Below are 21,740 nucleotides of genomic sequence, written 5' to 3'. Positions count from 1 at the left end.
CAGGATGGTCTCGCTCTCCTGACCTCGTGATCCGCCTGCCTTGGCCTCCCAAAGTGCTGGGATTACAGGTGTGAGCCACCGCGCCTGCCAGTGACGTCCTTTTTTTGTAATCTTTCACATAGACAACAGCTACATGTATCCTTGTTCAATTATTTCCTCACAGCCCCTTGTACCTCCCCTTGCCTCTGGTTCTTGGGTCTGTTTCTCTGGACCACACTTCATCTTATTCATAGATCGTGGAATAATCTGGTTAGATTGTGAAAGGAAAGACTCCAGTTACACACCCACGGAAAGAGAGCCACAGCCTCATTCCCTCCCTCGAGAGCACCCCCAGCCCTGGGTTCTTAGGACTTCATTTCACAGCCCTCTGGTCACTGACCATGCTGGGCAGCCTCAGTTTCCTGCCCCTGCCATTTGGGCCCTCTTTCCTCAGTGACATTACACCCGGTGGCTTCAGACTTTCTTGACTACCTCAGTGAGAAGCTACTTTATGCATCATCAGCATACACAAACACACACAAGTGGGAAGTAGGTGTAAAATGGAACCAAAGTCTTCATGAGACGGTGTACCCTCACCATCTATTCTGTTCCACTTCCCTTTCTAATGGCAGTCATAATCTTCCAAATTGAATTTGCTCTCCACTGATAGGTTGCTGTTTGAGAAACAAGCCTCTAAACCATCCTTCAAGGGATCACAGCACAGCAACCACTCCCAACTCTGTTCCTTGGGCCCCTCCTCTGAGTGCCATTATTCTCACTGCCTGGATTCACTCAGTCAGTCAATCAACAAACGTAATGAGGGACAACTGTGCAGATCCATGCTCTTCATGACAGGGTTCCAGGCCAGCAGCAACAGCAATGCCTGGTTGTCCATTGTGTGCCTGGGGTCCCTCACATGGGAAACTTGCTTGCAGTGGCAGATGCCCTGAGGCTCATGTCTGACCCATGTCCAGGATTCGCCAGCCTGACCATTGCCCTGGGGCTGTGAGCCCACTCTTGTGTTCCTCCCGCCCACTGGGAACCAGGGAAACAGCCTGGGCAACCCCTAGTTCTTCTAGTGGAAGGTGCAAATTCAACTCAGCCCCCACACATGCAGAGCTGCACACACACCACACACACACCTACATGTCTGCATCTGCATACATACACCTACCAAGACTCACACACGGGACATTATCCCTGGACACATGCCTACATACCTGCACACACCCATGTACACACACCTACACCCCCCATCTACACACACCTGTGCACACCCACGCACACAACCCCACCCACATGAGGGACATTACACCTGCACACACACCTACATACCTGGACACACCTTTGCAAACACACTTGCACACACCCACGCATGCAAACACCTATGCATGTGCACCTACACATACACCCCTCCACACATCTGCACACACATATCCCACACACTTTGCACACATGCCCATCTGTAGACGCACACCTACACACATCTGCACACCCACCTGTGCACACGCGTCCACCCATGCACACCTGCACACCTGTACACACACCTGCACACACCTACACACACACCTGTGCACACATGCCCATCTGTAGATGCACACCTACACACATCTGCACACACCCACCTGTGCACACACGTCCACCCATGCACACCTGCATACCTGTACACACACCTGCACACACCTACACACCTGTACACACACATCTGTACATACACCTGCACATACCTGTGCACACACACCTGCACATACACACACCTGTATAGGTGGAGGACCAGTGCTTTTGTTACCTGGAGAGCTCCCTTCCTTAGGCCCCTCCAAGCTGACCAGCTGCTCTCTACCCAGGTGGGCAGCTCTTGTCCCAGAACTCTCCTTGGAATCCCCTCAGGGTGGTGCTGTGTGTGCTGGACCCCAGGTCATCTGTCTTGGTTTTGAACCATTTTCCACAGCAGCTTCCAGAGGAGGGGCTTGTGACTCTGAAGACATCTTTATTATGCTCTTCATGGCTCATTCTCCAGGTATCGGATCCTAGGTGGAATTCATTTTCCTTGGGAATCTCAACCGCTTCACTCTACTGCTTTCATGTTGTTGAGAAGCCCAAGGCCTTTTTATCTCTGTCCCTTTGCCTGAGAGCTGATTTTGTTTCTTTCTGAAAGCTATTTAGAACTTTATTCAGTGTTCTAAAATTTTGTGATGATGTGGTTTGTAAGGGACTTCTTTCATTTACTGTGTGGGTGGGTATCTGTGGTGCCCATATGACCGAGACAAAGAAATGGAAAATGGCAGGGAAAATGTAAGAAAATTAGAGGATCAAACCAGGCTGTCCAAAAGAGGGTCCAGAAAAAGAGACCCAAAGACACCAGGGACAGAGCTGCCAGAAGCAACCTGGGAAAGTCCCCAGGTCTTAGGAGCATTGGCCAAGCTCCTAGGTTCCACTGTCTCGTCCATCTCTCCCAAGTTTTTTATTTTGGTAATCCTTTTTTTTTGGTTTTCATTTCAAAGAGATTTTTTCTTGATTATTTTTCATGGTATTCTGTTTTTATTTTATGGATGTACTATCTTTTCATACATCTCTGACAGTGTATTAATGATAAGTTTTTATTTATTTATCATTTTTTCTTGGAGACAGACTCTCGCTTTGTTGCCCAGACTGGATACAACTTACTTCAAAATGCTTTAATTTATACTACTGCAATCCATAATTTATATGTGCAATACATAATTATACCTGGCATTTTTACCTTCTCTATCTCAAGTATTTTGATCAAATTGTTAGGCTCTTAAAGCTGACGCTTATAGGAAAACCCTGGCTTAAAGTACTTGCTATGTTGTACACAATAAATATGTTGAATTTTATCTGTCAATTAAAAAAATTCATGCAATTGAAAAAGCCTAATAAGGTACCTGCTACGGTTCAAATGCTTCTGTCCCTTCGATGTGCAGTGCAAGCGTTGGGAGGTGAGGCCTGAAGGGAGGTGTTTAGGTCAATCTGCCCTTGTGAATCAGTGCTGCCACACAAAGGGGCCCAGGGAGTGGGTTCGCTCTCCTGGTCTTCCACCATGTTAGCACCCAGCATTCCAGGCGCCATCCTGGAAGCAGAGAGCAGGCCTGAGCTGCCAGCACCTCCGTCTTGTTGTCCCCAGCCTTCAGAATTTCAAGAAATAAGTTTGTTTTCTTTACAAATGACCCAGTTTCAGGCATTCTATTACAGCACCACAAAACAGATGGGCACGATGCCCCTTAGGGAAGTCCTTGTGAGGCTCAGATCTTCACCTGTGCGGTTTTCTAAAATGGGGCACATAATCACCAAAATAGACGTTTAAATATCAAAAGTTATAACTTATCAATTAACACTGCATTAATTTGGTGTGTTGGAGAATAGCATGTTAATCTAGAAATCATCTTAGTAAAAAAAAATTGGCTGAAATTTCGTGTAAAGATTAACTCAACACAAAAAATTAATAAAAAGATTTTAATAAATTTCAATTAATTATACCCTGATCATAAATTATCTTTATTAAAGAATACATATTCTTGCGATTTAAAACCAAATATTTTAAGTGACATAACTAATAGAAATTGACATGAAATTATTTCATTTAAAATAGTTACAATAAAAGGCAAACAGACATCCATATTTACCTCATTTTAGAAAACATAGGCTTTAAGAATCAAAAGTAAGCTTCCAAGCTCACTGCTAAGATTACAACTTCACATTACAGAAATGTTTAATAACAAATATTTGACCAATAGATTATAATTCTGAAGTTGTACTTTTTGTTTGTTTGTTTGTTTGAGACGGTGTCTTGCTCTGTCGCCCAGGCTGGAGTGCAGTGGTGCGAACTCAGCTCACTGCAAGCTCCGCCTCCCGGGTTCACGCCATTCTCCTGCCTCAGCCTCCGGAGTACTGGGACTACAGGCACCCGCCACCATGCCCGACTAATTTTTGTATTTTTAGTAGAGATGGGGTTTCACCATGTTAGCCAGGATGGTCTTGATCTCCTGACCTCGTGATTCACCCGCCTCGGCCTCCCAAAGTGCTGGGATTACAGGCGTGAGCCACCACGCCCAGCCAGAAGTTGCACATTTTTAAATGCCTTTTAATTTTGCTTCTTTACTAAAAAAACTATGATGAACTCACAATAGAAAATTAATAATAATTAATTTCAGGGAAAAAAAAGGCACATCCAGGCAACACATTCAAGGTGACTGGTAAAATGCAGCGTCCCAGGTCTACTGCACATAATCAACTGACTGCAAATAAACTACTCTGGAAAATTCTAAAATGGGACAGGAATATTCTGTAAAAACCAGGATAACACGACTGCACCGACACTTTGCTAGAGAGCTGTTCTGTTGCCAAGGTGCGAGCTTCCCAGAAGGAGCAGCTGCTGGCCATTTAAGCGCACACTCCCCACAGATGCTTCCCTTCCAAGGTCCATCATCTCCGTGCATCAGAGGCTGGACCGTCTCTCTGGTCTGGGCACACACCTCATGATTGCAGCTCTCCACAGCACCGGGGCGAGTAAGAGGCTGAGCGTGGTCACACTCAGTATAAGGAGGTACACCTGCAACAGCAAAGTGCAGAGTGGGTCACAGACACTGTCAGGACTTGCACCTGCAACAGGAAAGCACAGGGCTAGTCTCACTGAGCTCGGAGGGACGCCTGCAAAGCTAGAGTCCTGAGGCTGAGCGCAGTCACGCTGAGTGCTGGGAGGGATGACTGCACATCATAAATTCACTACTATCTCTTTAAAGCACATCGAAGTACAGCCAGAAGTTGAGGACACTGGGATGCAGGAGGGGCTGTGATTTGAAGATCAATGATGCATGGTTAGTCCTGATGGGCCACAGGGTAACAGCTTTAGCCTGTGTTTGCCTGAAGGCCAACCCCGGGCCACAGCACAAGTGAGCCTGCCCTACAGCTTCCCTGACCCCGGGGATGCGGCCTTGGGTCAGGCCGCAGGTAGAGCTTCCTGTAAGCAATTCTATTTTTCAGCAATTACTTCCACTGCACTTAACACCTGGACTTCTACCCGCCTCACCCTTACAAAATGCAAGGAGACAAGCCCGTGAATCTGAATGCCCACGGCCATCCCAGTGTCCACAGGAGCTTCCACCCAGCTCTCAGGGCACGCTGGTATTTCAGTTTCTTGGGTGATACTTATGTGCACACTGGCAGTTAAGCTTTAAAAAGTCAGTTTTCTTTCAGAAGAAATATCTGACTACAATTAGAATTGTTGTAAAAAGTTAATGCAACAGTTCAAGTAGTACTAACTGCACCTTTCCTCTGAAAACGTCACATGCTGGATGAGCAGAGAGCAGCCAGGCCTCTGTGTGCCCACCTGGAGGAAGACCCTGCCCCCAGGCTGCCAGCCACCTTCGCCACACCTGCCTCAAACCCAGAGTGCAGCCCGTGCTGCCCAAGAAGCGCTTTGCGGGGGAAACCACTCACCTCCCGAGAGATGACACCCGCTCTTCGTGCCCGGCTCCCCAGGACAAAGGAAAACTCGCTGACCTGGGCAAGCCCCGCGGAGACGATCCACTTGATGTATTGGCTGCTCCTCGGCAGAATGAGAGACAGGACCAGCACCGCCAGGAGAAACTGCAAGAGAGGTTCATCACGCCACCGCTGAAGACCGGACCCACATAGAGTTAAACACACACGAAAGAGAGAACCCAGACAAACCACAGGGATGCTGCGATGGTCCCCGAATAACACACCAACCAGGGAAATGCACAGAAGCACTCCAAATACCTGAAGGCACCAGACACATGCAAAACATCTTAAATAATCCACACAGAACAAAAAGGCAACATTAAGGGTTTAGGTTCATTAGCAGAAAATAAGCCTTGCCTTTGCCCCCCGGCCCCCGCCCCCCTGCCCTCGTCCCAACCAAACTAGATTAACAGCATTAAGCATGGGGTACTCAAGTTGGAAATTTCTTTTTCATACAGAGAGATGCGTGTCTCTGGGCTGAGCAGCTAAAAGCTGGTGGAGTGGCCCAGCGATCATCATAGATTCTGGCTCCTTAAAATGGAAATCATCTAAGTCACTGTTTATGAGGCAGAAAGCCACTGGTTGCTGACTACGTCACCACACCTTCAGTTCAATGTGGACACAGGCAGCTCGTGACTGGCAGTCATGCAGGACAGACAAAGTGCCTACACCATTCTCAGGTCTTTAAAAAGCACATCTGCATCTGTCAGAAGAGGACAGGTCGGACTGCGGCCAAGGCCCGTCCTGAGGGTCCCAAAAGGTAGTTCCCCCTTTTAAACACCCTCAATTCCGAAACAATCGATCACATGGACAAACCCAGACCACCCAGCCTAATCTACATCTGCCTCCCCCGGGGTCCAGTGGCCCTCCTCCGAGACAAGGGACAGGGCCAGCTCTGCAGGCTTGATGTGGGCCCCGCTGGAAACCAGGGCCACAGGGAGGGCTGTGCTGGGCCTGCAAACTGCGAGGGGCGCGGACCCTTCCAGCCCATACCTTCATGACCACCACTGACAAGGTGAGGAACACCAGCACCGTAAGCTCGTACACCACAAATGTGGGGAACACGTGGAGCCCTGTTTGGAACAGGACAGACATGTTAAAACCACAGGACAGCCTCCCCCAGTGCACACCATTTCTCACAACTTCAGTGTGTCACTTGCTTCAATACAGGAATTGAAATCCTAAATCCTCCCAAGCGCACTTGTCAAAGCAGCAGCAAATGCTAAACAGCCGTCCCTTTCCTGAGTGAACCGGGGAAAAGGCTGCCCCAGGGTGACCTGTCTGATGTGGTGGAATCCCAGCTCCACTCCCTGCAACGGGCCTCAACTGCAGAGAACACAGCAAAACACACAGAGGCAGCACTCGGTCTGGCGCTCCTTCAGGAAATATTCCAGCTGAGGTGCAGATGATCCCGGAGCCCAGCAGCCCCACAGTGCCCAGGAGTGCCACGCTCACAGGACGTCTGTGGTCAGTGTTCCTTTCCCTGCTTTATTTGGCTCACACATTTTGAAAAACAATGGGAAACACTGTCTCTACGTATTTCTTCTCTTGCTCTCAGGGCTCTCTGAAACCGTGTGGCTGCCCACTGGGCTGTCCCGCTGAGTGACGCAGACTGGGTCGGTGGTGCTGGGGCTGGGCTCAGCTCTCCAGTCACACCCTGGGGCTGCCCGGCGATGCACGTCTGCCCTCGGAGGAACCCGGCAGCCCAGAGGCCTCCTCTTCATTGGAGGGACCCAGACCCCAGGGTTAAGTGCATGGAACAGACCCATGACCTTTCTGCCGTTCACAAACCACTGTCTCTACCTGACCCACAAACACAAATGTAAACATTTGCCTTTTTCCTCTTGCCCCGACCCAGGTTCTCTTGCGCTTGAGGGCTGCCTTCCCCAGCCGCCCAGTCTTCTAGCCATGGCCCCTCCTCCTGGGTCTGGGTCTCAGAGCTGCCCCCTCCATGCCCATTCTCAGTGCACCCCATGGCCCCTCCTACCCTGGCCACAAGTCTGGCCCCACCGTGTCTCCTTCATCAGCCCCAGCCCCATGACGGCCTGGGGTCCACCTCCCTCTTGCCCCAGCTGTCAGCCAAGCCCTGGCCCTAGTCCTGTATCCCCCCAGGATGTCTGTGCCTCTGTCCTGCTGCAATGCCCGGTCCAGGCCACCTGTGGCCACATCGGTGTCTAGGAAGTCACTACCGTCACAGCCCCACGTCCACGCCACATGATTGAGACAAGCTCACAACAGTGTGTGCCACAGGGGATGCTCCCACCCCTCCCCAAAGGGGGCCTCACATCACAGCCACACAGGTACTGAGGGCTCCCTACCTTGGGCGTACCAGACTGTGTCTTCTCCCTGCTGCTGCCCCGAGGAAAGCCTCGCCTTCATCTCCAGCCCCACTGGCTTCCTTCCTGCTTGGGAATGTCCTGTTCCAGAGACTCCAGGCTTCCTTCCCACCTCCTACCTCTGGACTTTTCCACGAGCCTCTCTTCCTCCCCAGCACGCCCTGAGCCTCCACCTCTGCACCTGGCGCATCCCTCACCCCGGCCAGTCACAGATGACCTGGAGGCTCCTGTGCTCTCAGCTGAGCTGGGCGCCTGTGTCCCTGTATCTGCCCCCACCCCACCCTGGGCTGCAAGCTCCTTTGAGGCAGGGCTGCCCTGGGGACATGGCTCACTCACCCCTGCCTGAGCTCAGAGCTCCTAGCCCACGGTCGGAGGGGGAGTGGGAGGCAGTGAGTCAATAATTATGGAGCTGAATGCATTCCAGTCAGTCCCCAAAACAGCAATCAAAGTGAGAGACAGGAAACCTCCCTTCACTTTCTTTAATGAGCTATGCTGACTTTTCTATGTAGGGTCATTTATTCTCAAAACAAATATCAAACCTATACTTGGTGTAGCATAATGAGAAACTGTGTGGGCTCTGGGCTCAAGTCCTGGGTTCCCAGAGCCCACCAGCCCCGTAGCGCCCAGAAGCACCGCAGTCACTAGCTGGACCCAGGTCGATGTTTCAATCTGTGTGTGCCTCAGTTTCCTCATCTGTGAATGTCGATTTGGAGGCGAAGTAAATGAATATGCCATCTGAGTTGTGTGCCCGGCCCAGGGCTGTGCTAAGGACACTGCCTGCACAGGCACCAGGCCACGGTATGAAGGTGAGCGAGGCTGGCGGGGGTGCACACCTGCGTCCACCAGGGAGGGATGCCCAACGGCAAGGCAGCTCCCAGCACTGTCCCAGAGCCAGTGGTGCCTGCTTCTGAATGCGGGAAATATGAGGAGCAGAGGATGAAATCCTTGCTGAAAATTTCACAAGGCACACCAAATGACTGACATTGTCGGTAAAGCTGGAAGTGACTAGGAATTAGGGTGCTGGGCAGGCGTCTTCCACAAAGGCCAAGATGGAAAACCTGCTGTGGACTGAGTGTCCTGCAAACTCCTATGTTCAGGCTCCAGCCCCAGTGTGGCTGTATCTGGAGACAGGGTCTGCAGGAGCTACTCAAGGCAAAATGAGGCCATAAGCGTGAGAACCTAATCTCTCTGCGCAGGCCATGGCAGCTGAGCCACAGATGACACAGCACGGAGGCAGCATCTGTGGAGCAGGCACGGCCCTCGCCAGACACCTGGATCTTGGACTTCCAGCCCCCACAACTGTGAGAGATAAGCATCTACTATTTGAGTTGCCCAGTCTGGAGAATTTTGTTGATGGCCCGAGCTAAATAAGTAGCACAACAGCGGCCACTGATAAAGAGTAAATGAGCAAGCGTGACTGTTTCCATAAAGCTGCATTTATAAAGGCAGGTGGTGAGCAGGCCTTGGGCCGCAGCTGGCCAAACCCTCATCTAGTGGGAAGAGCACCTGCTCTGAAACCTGGGCCAGGGCCACACTGCCACGCGCCGTCCACAAGACCCCGACCTTGCTCTGTGGCGCCTCCTGGACCATCCTTCAGCACAGAAGCCCTTCCTCGCTCGGGGCCTAAAGATTGCCCTTCTCCTTTCATACCCTCCAGATGCAGCCTCAACTCAGAAGCACAGCCTGGGCCTCACCCGGCAGGCACGAGCCTCAGGGCTGGAACCCGAGAGCTACGCCTGCTGGCCTGCAGGTGGCTGTGGCTGACCTGCAGCAGAGTCTCTAAGGCTGCACAGGGCAGGCAGCCCGGACACATCTGCTGGAGCCGGGAGTTCCACCCAGGCTTCTGCTGCCCTGAAGTGGACATCAGGTCCCACGCACAGAGGCAAAGCTGCCATCTGAAGCGGGCAGATGCTGTCTATGTGCTGCCTGGACTCTAGAACAAAAATAAGGTCCTGGCCGAGGTAGAGAAAAAAATGAGCTATAAACAAGTTTCTCAGACGGCAGAAAAATTAACTTGAATTCCCTGATATACTTAGTACAAAAAACTAGAGCACAAACACGTAGAATTATGTGAATTGAAAGGGTTCTCAATACAAAAGAACTCTAGTTTGAAGATAATTGCAAGTATGTCTGTGTAAATAACATATTTATGAAATTTTAAGATTTTTAACAAGAGCAGCTCTCAAACATGCATGTGTAACAAAGCCCTGGCTGACAAGACACCGGGTCATGGCCAGGGCAGCCTGGGGCTGGGGCAACATGGGAAAAATCAGGTCAGACCTGATCCATGTTATTAGTTCTCATCTAAAAGAAGTGAAAGGAAGATCAGGAAATCAGTTTATTTAGCTTCCTGAGGAGGCGTCACCAGGAGTGAGGGCAGGGGGCAGAGGGAGGAAGCGGGGGTCATACACAGGGAGGGCGGGGGGCAGGGGGAGGAAGTGGGGGTCACGGACAGGGAGGGTGGGGGGCAGGGGGAGGAGGCGGGGGTCACACATGGGGGGGCAGGGGGAGGAAGTGGGGGTCACGGACAGGGAGGGTGGGGGGCAGGGGGAGGAGGTGGGGGTCACGCACAAAGGGAGGGAGGGTGGGCGGGGGGCAGGGGGAGGAGGTGGGGTCACACAGAGGGAGGGCGGGGGAGGTGCTCCCGGGACACAGTGGCTCATAAGGCTGCACTGGGGTCAGGAGGTCACGGAGCCCCTGCTGAATGGTCCTATTTCACCTGCGACAAGGGCCCCAAGCCTCCCAACTCTGTGCTGCTTTCAGGACTGCCTCGGCTATTTATGGCCTTTGAATTTCCACATAAAATTCAGAATCAGCTTTTGAATTTTCAGTTTTGTTGAGGTTGTGCTGAGTCTGTGGCCCCTGTAAAGCACAGGGCATCTCAGACCCCTGCCAAGTGGACAGCTGCCAGGGACGTGTCCCGACGCCAGACCCCTTGTGATTCCATCCCTTTCAAGTCACTACTCCAGGCTGCTCCACAGACCCCAACAAAGGGCCCATCTCAGTATGCTCAATTTAAATTTTTTGTGTCAAAATTAGTATTTCCTCCAAATTTGCCACTGACATGTTAGTTTCCATGGCCGACCCTGAGCTCCCAGGACTTGCCCTGTGTGGGCACCAGTGCCCGTGATGAGGGGGAATGAGAACACGCATTCTCCCCTGAAGGTGATCTGGCTGCTTTCGATGCCCACCGACAGCACACATCTCGGCGGCAATAAAGCATGGCAGTGACCAGCAATCGTGTGCATGGCAACAATCTTCCTCTTGCAGAATAAAGAGCCCGAGTAGCCAAAGCAACTCCAAGCAAAAGGAACAAAGCTGGAGGCAGCAGAGGCCACCTGACTCCAAACTCTAGCACAGACTACAGCAACCAGAACAGCACAGCACTGGCACAGAAACACAGGCCATCGGGACAGGTAGAGGACCCAGAAATAAGGCCGCACACCCACAGCCATCGGCTCTTCCATAAAGCCTACGATAACAAGCACCAGAACAGGACTCCCCATTCAACAAACAGTGCTGGGATCGCTGGCCAGCCACACGCAGAACACGGAAACCGGACCCCCTCCTAACACTACATACAAAATCAAGTCAAGGTGTAATAAAAACTTATATGTAAAGCTGAACACTATAAAATCCCTGTAAGAAAACCTCTGAACATCGGCCTTGGCAAAGGTTTCATGAAGAAGACTGCAAAAGCCATCGCAACAAAAACAAAAATTGACAAGTGAGATCAACTAAACTAAGGAGCTTCTGCCCAGCAAAGAAATGCTCAGCAGGGCAGACAACCTACGAATGGGAGAAAATACTTCCAAACTATGGATCTGACAAAGGTCTTGTATCTATAATCTAGCAGGAACTTAAACAAATCTGCAAGCAAAAAGCAAACAACCCCATTAGGAAACAGGGAAGGACAAGAACAGACCCTTTTCGAAAGACACTGACACGGCCAACACAACACGTATATGGAAACGATGCTCAACATCTCTGGTCACTAGAGAAATGCAAATCAAAACCACAATGAGATACTATCTCACACCAGTCAGAATGGCGATTCCAAAAAGTCAAAAGGCAACAGATGCTGGCGAGGTTGTGGAGAAATGGCAACACTTAGACAACCATTGGTAGGATTGTAAATTAGCCGCGATGGAAACCAGTCTGGAGATTTCTCAAATAACTGAAAACAGAATTACCACTGGACCCAGCAATCCCACTGCTGGGTCTGCATCCAAAGGAACATACATCCTTCTGCCAAAAGACACAGGTACTCACATGTTCATCACCGCGCCTCTCACAACAGCAAAGACATGGAATCAGCCCAGACTGTGAATTCCAAGGATCCCACTGTCCATCAACAGTGGACCAGATGAAGACGACGCAGCACAGACACGTCAGGGAATGTTACATAACCATAGCAGAAGGAAATCACGTCCTTTGCAGCAACACGGATGCAGCTGGAGGCTGTTCTCCATATGAATTAACCCAAGAACAGAACACCAGACACCACATGTTCTCACTTAAAAGTGGGAGCTCAACACCGAGTACCTGTAGACGCAAAGACGGCAGCAAGAGACACTGGGGCCTGTGCGAGGTGGAGGCTGGGAGGAGGAGGGTGAGGATTAAAAAACTACCGAGGGTCCTATGCTCGTTACCTGGGTGACAAAACCATCTGCACACCAAAGCCCTGCTACACTCATTACCCGTGTCACGAACTTACACAGGCACCCCGAGCCTAAAAGAAAAGTGGGACAGAAGAAACAGTATAATAAAGTAAGATTTCTCTGCGCTCTATAAAGCAGAAAACAGTTTCTGGCTACTAGCAATCCAAACTGAAATATGCTGAATACACTTAATTTTTAAGATAACCATTTTTGCTATATAAAATATAAATATATATGCACATAAACACATTACAGAACCACTCTGCATGTGTTTAACCCACACAATTATAATGTAAAGAAGGAAGATTACCTATTGAGGCGAAGAAAACGATGGCCAGGAAGTCGCGGATGGGTTCAATGGAGGCGGCGATCTCCTCGGTGACCATGGGGCCCTGAGAGGAGACCAGCGCTCCGGCCAGGAAACAGCCCAGCTCCATGGAGACGTCCAGCAGCTCCGTGACCTGAGAGAGGCAGGACTGAGCTTTACACGAGACCCCACAGTGCACCAGGGTCACCCCCATCCCAAGGATACCCCGAGACCCAGCAGAGCCACCACAAGAAAACGCAGAAGCTGCGCAAAGGGAGAGGGGTCCTGGGGCCTCTGCTGGTCTCAGAGGTTGACATGTAGAGGCTGCTATTAGTTGAATTAACCTTACCGGGGGAAAAATTATTTAAAAATATTTGAAACAAATATCCATACAGATTGCACTGAAATTTTTGAATGAGAATATTTTTCAATTGTTTTAAATATTTGTGATACGTTTTCTTTACCTTGAATCAGAATAGCCTGGTGGTAGTGTTAGAAACGCATTCCCGGCCGGGCGCGGTGGCTCAAGCCTGTAATCCCAGCACTTTGGGAGGCTGAGACGGGAGGATCACGAGGTCAGGAGATCGAGACCATCCTGGCTGACACAGTGAAACCCCATCTCTACTAAAAAATATAAAAAAACTAGCCGGGCGAGGTGGCGGCGCCTGTAGTCCCAGCTACTCGGGAGGCTGAGGCAGGAGAATGGCGTGAACCCGGGAGGCGGAGCTTGCAGTGAGCTGAGATCCGGCCACTGCACTCCAGCCTGGGCAACAGAACGAGACTCTGTCTCAAAAAAAAAAAAAAAAAAGAAACGCATTCCCACTACCAGCCTCAAAGCAGATAGAAAGCGACAGGGCGACAAGCAACGGAACTAGGCGGGCACGAAGCCAGAGAGAAGCATTGGCATGTCTGCGGCAGCTGATCTGATAACCCAGATTCGCGGTCACGGCAGAGTGCTGGCTGGACAGCCACGACGCAGGAGCCTCATGGCAGCTCTGTGAAACGCAGGCTTCCGGCAGCCTTGTGGATGAGGCATAGCTGACACCGGCCAACCTGAAAGATGATTTTTATCTTGAGAAAGTAAAATTGTAGACGATAGCAGCATCAGACGAAAAGAAAAGAAACTTGTAAAGAACTACGATTTTTTTTTTTTTTTTTTTTTGAGACGGAGTCTCGCTCTTTCGCCCAGGCTGGAGTGCAGTGGCCGGATCTCAGCTCACTGCAAGCTCTGCCTCCCGGGTTCACGCCATTCTCCTGTCTCAGCCTCCCAAGTAGCTGGGACTACAGGCGCCCGCCACCTCGCCCGGCTAGTTTTTCGTATTTTTTAGTAGAGACAGGGTTTCACCGGGTTAGCCAGGATGGTCTCGATCTCCTGACCTCGCGATCCGCCCATCTCGGCCTCCCAAAGTGCTGGGATTACAGGCTTGAGCCACCGCACCCGGCCAAGAACTACGATTTTTAACGGCAACAAAAACATCACATCCTGAGGATTCAACCCAAAAGAACACCCGCACCCGACACTGCAAGACACTGAGACCCACGAAAGACGAAAGACTGAGATAACAGCACCACGGGCTCAGCACGGCAGACCGGCGGATGCTCCCTCACGTGGCCGACAGACGCACAGGAACACCAAGAGACTTCTGTGTGTGTGAAACTGACCAGCTGAATCTAAACACTCGAGTGGAATCTGGAAAGAGCACGAATAGAGCCAAGACGACCCTAGCATAGAACAAAGCTGGGCCCAACACAGAGATCAAGCTACGGTGCAGCTGAGGGCAGGTGGACAGAGTCAGAGAGGCATGTGCACACACACACACACGTACCACAGGTACACACATCACACACAAAGCGGACACACACGAACACATACCACATGCATATACACCACACGCACACAAAGCACACATGTATGTACGCACACATGCCACACACACATACACACACCACATGCCACACCAAAGTACACACATGCATGCACACACAAACGCATACACATGTACACATGCCACACATAAGGCACATGCATGCATGCCCACATACACAATCACATAAAGCATACCACACACGTAGACATGCCACAAAGCACACACACGCAGACCACGTACACACACCACAAAGCATACACGTACACACCATACACAAAGCACATACATGCATGCACACAGGTACACGTCATGCACAAAGCACACACACATGCACATGCACGCACAAACATGGCTACTTGGTTTTTGACAGAGTGATGCTATAGAAGGAGGACAAGAGGTCTTTTCAACGCATGGCATTCAGAAACGCACGTGAATGAAGGAATCCTCATCCACTCCCTCACTTCCAACACAACGGAAGCTCACCTCTGAGTGGACTGCAGAGCTAATGAGAAAAGCACAACAGAACGCTCACTGAAAATAGTAAAGAGCATCTTCACAACCCAGGGGCAGGCGGATCTTTCACAGACACAGAAGACAGCCATGAAGAAAACAATTCATAACTGGATGACGCTGAAATTAAGAACTTCTGTTCATCAAAAGATACCAGTAAGAAGCCAAGTCACAGACTGCGAGACATTTGCAAACACGTATCTGACATGCTGGCATGGAATGTTTTTCAGCCATAAAAAGGGGTGAAGTGCTGGTGCGCACGGCGACGCAGCCAGGCCTGGAGGGCGTGACGCTAAATGGAAGCCAGACACAGAGGCCCCCATGTGACGTGGCCGGAAGCAGCGGCCCTCAGGGCCGGGAAGTGGCTCCGTGGCCATGAGGAGGTTGGGGGGAGAACTGAGAGCGATGGGGACTCCTTTGGGGAGGTGGATATAATTGGATAGTGGTGATGGTGGCAAAGCATTTTGAATACTGACTTTCAAATGATTAAAATGGCAAATTTTACGTGAATTTCATCTCAGTAAATAAATTTTTAAAAAGGACAAAAAAATCTGCCGACATATAAAAAATAATTCCTATAAATGAGAAGAAAATCCTCACCCTACAGAAGAACGTCCTGGAGGCTTTAATAGGAACACCACCGGGACAACACCCAGATGCCACTGAGCTTCTGAAAGGGCTCGAGGGACTAGTCATTGGGAAGTGGACGCTGGAGCCCCCGTCAGAGCCCTGAGATGCTCCAGACACAGAGCAAGTGCAGGGAGGCTGTGGGGCACGGCATGCTCACAGCACAGCAGCAGGACGGGCTGAGCCTCCGGAAGGGCTCGAGAGACCAGCCATCAGGAAGTGGACACTGGAGCTCCTGTCCGAGCCCCCGTCAGAGCCCTGAGAAGCTCCACACCCGCAGCAAGTGCAGAGAGGCTGTGGGGCACGGCATGCTCATGGCACAGTGGCAAGACAGGCTGGCACTGGCATGGCGACTGTGGGGAAACCCACGTCATGACTAAGGCTGAGCTCCTGTTTACTGTGATCCCTGCAACCAACCTCCACAGGCACCGCACGAGGCTCATCAGCAGTCAGCACCTTCCAAACACACGAGAATGGACAGCGGCTCTATTCGTAACAGCTCTAAATGGAAACGAATCCTAAGACTGAACAGTGGAAAGAATCCATTGTGGCACCTGGTGCAGACGCGCAGAAGGCCCAGCACCCCAAGCGACTGGCAGCAGGTGCAAGGTGAGTGCTGCCCAGTGAGCGAGAAAACCCGAGAGCCGGGGAGAGAGTCACTATAATGGAAGAAGCCACTGGGAGGGCAACACCGAAGTTGTCCAGATAAGACAATTTCACTGGGAGTTATTTTCAAAGAGAAAAATACTCTGGAATGGATAAAGCAATGTAAAAACTTAAATAAGTCACACTCTTGAAATAGTTAAAATCACTACAGCCAGAAGCAAATCATAATTTTCTCCCAAGTTTACAAAATAGTAGCAGGCAATTAAATTATATATAAGAAACAATTTTTGTTAATTTACTTTTTTAAAATGGAAACTTTTTTTTTTTAAGACAGAGTCTTGCTCTATCACCTCTGCCTTTGCCTCCTGGGTTCAAGTGATTCTCTTGCCTCAGCCTCCCAAGTATCTGGGACTGCAGGCGTGTGCCAACACGCCCAGGTAATTTTTGTATTCTTAGTAGAGACAGGGTTTCACCATGTTGGCCAAGCTGATCTCGAACTCCTGACCTCAGAAGATCTACCCACCTCGGCCCCCCAAAGTGCTGAGATTACAGGTGTGAGCTACTGCGCCCGGTGGAAACTTTTTTTTTTTCCCCCCTGAGACAGAGTCTTGTTGCTCTGTTGCCCAGGCTGGAGTGCAGTGGTGCGATCTCAGTTCACTGCAACCTCTGCCTCCTGGGTTCAAGCAATTCTCCTGCTTCAGCCTCCTGAGTAGCTGGGATTACAGGCGTGTGCCACCACGCCCAGCTAATTTTTGTATTTTTAGTAGAGACGGAGTTTCACCATGTTGGCCAGGCTGGTCTTAAAACTCCTGACCTCATGATCTGCCTGCCTCAGCCTCCCAAAGTGCGGAGATTATAGGTGTGAGCCACTGTGCCCGGCCGGAAACTTTTTATTTTGAGATAATTATATACTAACCTGCAGTTTTAAGAAATAATACAAAGTCCTCATTACTCTTTAGTTTCCCCAATGGTAATATCTTGCCAAATTTCAGCACAAGACCCCACTCAGGTGCTGATATGGATACAGCGAAGACAGCGAATGCCATCCCCAGCCCCTCCCCAGACCACTCTTCCTCAGTTCCTGGGAACCACGAGCCTTTCCTCAATTTCGTAATCTTCTCACCTCATAAATGTGACACAAAAAGAACCACACAGTATACAGCCTTTGGGGGCTGCCTGCCCACTCTGCACAGTTCTCAGGAGGTGTGTGCTGGTGGTTTTACTGCTGAGTGGCATTCTGTGGTGTGGACATAGCTCAGTTTGTTGAACATTTATTTACCCACTAAAGTACCTTTGGACTGTTTATGGCTAATATGAATAAAGCTGCTATAAACACCTGTGTACAGGCTACTACTGTGTGAACACGGCTTTGTTTCTGTGGGATAAACAGCAGGAAGTGCACCTGCTGGGCTGAACGGTGACGGTGCCCAGGCGCGCTGTCAGGACCACTGAGGCTCTCTATGGGGGTCCAGGAGCATTTCCTGCCACTCTCATGTAAAGACTGTCGTCTCAGTAAGGAGAAGCCCACTTTCCAAAATGAACTTTATTTATTTAACCTTCCACATGGCATAAGTCATACAGTTAATTAGCATGTGAGCAACACAGAGTTAAAAACTGCTTTTCCAAACTTAATTTTGTATTTCAGGTTGCAAGCTATTTGAAAGTTTAAGACAGAGTAGCATGGTTTGATATTAGTGTTTATGGCGCTTTTTATGATCACAGTTTTTTTGTTTTGATATGGGGTCTTGCTCTATCACCCAGGCTGGAGGGCAGTGGTGCGATCACAGCTCCCTGCAGCCTTGACCTCCTGGGCTCAAGCCATCCTCCCAGCTCAGTCTCTCCAGCAGCTGGTACTATAAGTGAGCACAACCATGCCCGGCTAATTTTTCTATTTTTTGTAGAGGAGGGGTTCTCACTATGTTGTCCTGGCTGTTCTCAAACTTCTGAGCTCAAGCGATTCTCCTGCCTTGGCTTCCCCAAATGCTAGGATTACAGGTGTCAGTCACTACACCTGGCCCACAGATTTAATGTAATACTCACAAACAGTATTTTAGCAAAGTGCTTAAGAGTATGAGTCAAGCCAGTTAAACGGGTTTAGCTCATTGTATTACATATTGATGGGTAGTATAAGAAAGTGTGTATAAAATAAAAAATACTAGTAAATGTTTCAAATATTTTTAACCATTATTAAAATGAAAAGGTAAAGAATGGATCACAAGATTTCAGTGAAAGAGATATCAGATTTCATAAATAACACAGTTTGAGAATTACCGTTAACATTAAGAAGATAAAGGCAGACATTCCCAAGATCAGGATTTCTTTGTTCCCCTTGCTTTCCACGTGCAGCTTCCGATAATAGGGTCCAATGAGATACTTCTTTATAACAAGACATAAAAGAAAAACCGCCACTAGCGAAAAAAGAATCTGACCAATCAAAACCAGGATTCGCAGAACTTCCATGACAATGCTAGGAAAGAAAAAAGAAGCGACATGTGATTTCACTTCCAAAACACAGTTCTCTAAAACTCAATGAAATAACCTTTCACTTTTTTTCTTTAACATGCTACAAAATAAATTACCTGAATCACACACATCTTTATTTTCAAATTCAAAAACACCCTATGAATCATACTCATCTCAGAAATTAAGTTATGTTGAGCCAAAGGTAGAAGCTGGATTGGTTTGCAGTCAATACTTTGGGGTGAATACGTATTCTAGGATGTGAAAATTCTTGACTGACGGCGTTCCTATCTCAGCTGATGCCTGATGATAAAATTCCTCGTCAGGCCTCAGCCGCATGCGAAAGTCTCCGTCAGGCAGTGGTTCCTCTCCGTGCCCCACCGCAGTCTCCTGATGGACGAACTCTAGCGACCATCATCAAGGCACTCCTGATACAGCCACTGAAGTCTGTGTCTGTAGAAAGTAATTCTTTGCTATGTTCCGTTTATAATATACTACCCGGATATCAGAATAGATCACCATCTCAGCCAACGGACTTCCACTATCTGAGGTCTTTACAAATAGACCTGTATTTAACCTTAGCCTTCCACCACTCAGGCCACAATTCTGGTGAAAGTTTCCTCGGTGGAAGAAACCTATGATTCCCAAGGGTGTCAGCCTCTGCAGCCTGGCTTAAAGCAGAAGTGCCGGAAACTCAAATCTCAAACTGCCACGATTCCTCGGGGGAATCAGAGCAGAGCTCAGCTTGAAGCAGAAGGATGGAATGAAGGGATCAACAGCAGCCACAGAAGCAAATGTGAGGCAGCGTCCTTCAGAGCCCGCTGCGCCCACGTCTGCGACTCGGAAGGAGGCCCCTTTCTGCAGCCCTGGCAGGAACGGAGACGAACTCACAGCCAAGCAGTCCAGGCCTGCTGCACTCCTGACAGCTTCGTCACACTGCCGGGCCCACGTCTGGCCCTGGGCCCAGCACCATGGTCCCTGTCTGGAACGCCACCCCTTCCCCTGCAGCTCCAGTGGCCTCCTCCTGACCCATCTGCTCTCCACACAGAGGCCCAGACAGCTCATCAGGATCCTCCATCAGCTCCTGGACGCTGGGATGGAATCCAGGCTTCTCTGCCCTGCCATGCCCTTCCACTGCCCCAGGCCACCGAGCAGCCCACCCACACAAGCCGCAGAGCCCGCTGCCTGGAAGGTCCCTACCCTAGACTCTTCTCTCCACAGGCTCAGCTGCGTTCCTCAAATTCCAGCCCCGTCTCCAAGGCAGAGCCTGCGCCAGTCTGGAGCTCACTGTTGCTCACCAGCTCACTGCCCCGTCTGAATCATTCGCAGGGTGGTTCCCTGCTGCAGACGTCTTGTCTACCACTCATTTGTTCATCATTCACTCATTCTCTCTCCGAAACACAAGAGCAGCTCCCCACATGGGGAACGTCCTCTGCTGAGCTCACCCTTGCATCCTGGGCCCCTAGAGCACTGTGTGCCACCGGTTATGGCGGCCCGCTGAGAACTGTCCGACCCTCACTGCCACGTCACAGATGAGAACCGGGCAGAGACCAGGTGATCTGCTCCAGGCCACATGCCCAGAGCAGAGCTGGGGACGACCCAGGTGTCTGGCTCCAGGGCCAAGCCCCTAACAGCCACACAAGCTCTCCACAGCCACTGTCCCCAGGGTTTGGATTTAGGTCTCATTCCCCAAAGACTCCCACAGTGTCCATGAAATGCAGTGATGAGGGCTCAGAAAGACGCCAATCAGAAGCCACAGTGCACTCAACTCTGACCTCTTTGAAAGACGATCACCGTCACAAGTTTCTCAGGATTCCGGCTCACCGCCATGCCACCTGCAGGTCCACACTTGTGTGCTGCTCTTGATCTGCACATGTGGGGCGCGCCGTGGCCATGACTGTTCTGGCTGCCTCCTCTCAGCGTGTTTGGACGAGCTTCCCATCAGCACAGCTGATCCGCTGACAGGTGAGGAAGGGCTCCCTCACGGGGTGCACCAGAATTTGCTCAGCCAGATGCAAGGGCTGTCCCGGTTCTCACACGGACTCCATGGCCATCCTGGTTCTTGTGCGCTGCGGTGGCCAAGGGGCCTGTGAGTCTATTGATGGTGGCAGTGGGTGCTCACTAAGGGAGACGGGCACCTCCCACTGTGACAGGTGCTGTCTGGTGGGCTGCCAGGAGGTTGCTCCAATTCCCATCCCAACAATGACACCCAAGGCACCCCACTTCCCAACCTGGGCCCCACCCAGCTTCTAATGGTGCCCAGTCTGATGGGTGGGCAGTGCCATCAGCCTTCTTTGGTGTGAGGGTGGGTGTTTCCTGCTTTACGCAAGTCGAATTACCTGTGAAATATTATGAGGGAAAGAGTTCTTTCCTCTAGGAATGATCAAGGTTAATTCTGAATAAAGCCTAATAAGAAAGCAGAGTTTATCACATTGCAACTAATTTTCTTTCTTTGATATTTTAAATATAAATTTTCCCTGGTTATTAAAATTGAAAGGGAGGTTTTCCCAAATTACAGAAAAGTATATATAGTAGAAAAAACTTACTACAGATCTACTAGTCTACTAGTAGAAAATCATTAACACCTTGTTTTATATATATATAAAACATATGTATATATATTTCTAGTCTATTCATGTTCTTCTATGTCTAATTAAAATAATTAAAAAATATATATATAGATATATATATATTTCTTGAGACGGAGTCTTGCTCTGTCACCCAGGCTCTGGAGTACAGTGGCCCGATCTCAGCTCACTGCAAGCTCCGCCTCCTGGGCTCACGCCATTCTCCTGCCTCAGCCTCCCTAGTAGCTGGGACTATAGGCGCCCGCCACCACGCCCGGCTAATTTTTTTGTGTTTTTAGTAGAGATGGGGTTTCACTATG

At 50.0% G+C, this 21,740-nt stretch overlaps 1 protein-coding gene across 13 annotated transcripts in view; it reads right to left on the bottom strand.

Annotated features, from left to right (window-relative positions):
• Positions 1 to 3,752: 3,752 nt before the first annotated feature.
• Positions 3,753 to 21,740, bottom strand: part of TMCO3 (transmembrane and coiled-coil domains 3) — a 58,917-nt gene continuing 40,929 nt past the window's right edge. For 6 of the 13 annotated variants that reach the window (XM_077974109.1, XM_077974110.1, XM_028837384.2 and 3 more), the window contains 5 exons: positions 18,665 to 18,860; positions 12,786 to 12,936; positions 6,472 to 6,551; positions 5,434 to 5,583; positions 3,753 to 4,546 (listed from right to left, as the gene is read on the bottom strand). In XM_077974109.1, coding sequence (XP_077830235.1) covers positions 4,433 to 4,546; positions 5,434 to 5,583; positions 6,472 to 6,551; positions 12,786 to 12,936; positions 18,665 to 18,860 — 691 coding nt within the window. In that variant the 3' untranslated portion in view covers positions 3,753 to 4,432. Of the gene's footprint in view, positions 4,547 to 5,433; positions 5,584 to 6,471; positions 6,552 to 12,785; positions 12,937 to 13,713; positions 13,836 to 18,664; positions 18,861 to 21,740 lie in introns of all 13 variants that reach the window. The other 7 variants (XM_028837380.2, XM_028837383.2, XM_028837379.2 and 4 more) reach the window with 2 other exon arrangements.

Source organism: Macaca mulatta, chromosome 17, assembly GCF_049350105.2.
Source record: "Macaca mulatta isolate MMU2019108-1 chromosome 17, T2T-MMU8v2.0, whole genome shotgun sequence".
Classification (NCBI taxonomy): Eukaryota; Metazoa; Chordata; class Mammalia; order Primates; family Cercopithecidae; genus Macaca; species Macaca mulatta.
This window is presented reverse-complemented; position numbering and strand designations above follow the sequence as displayed.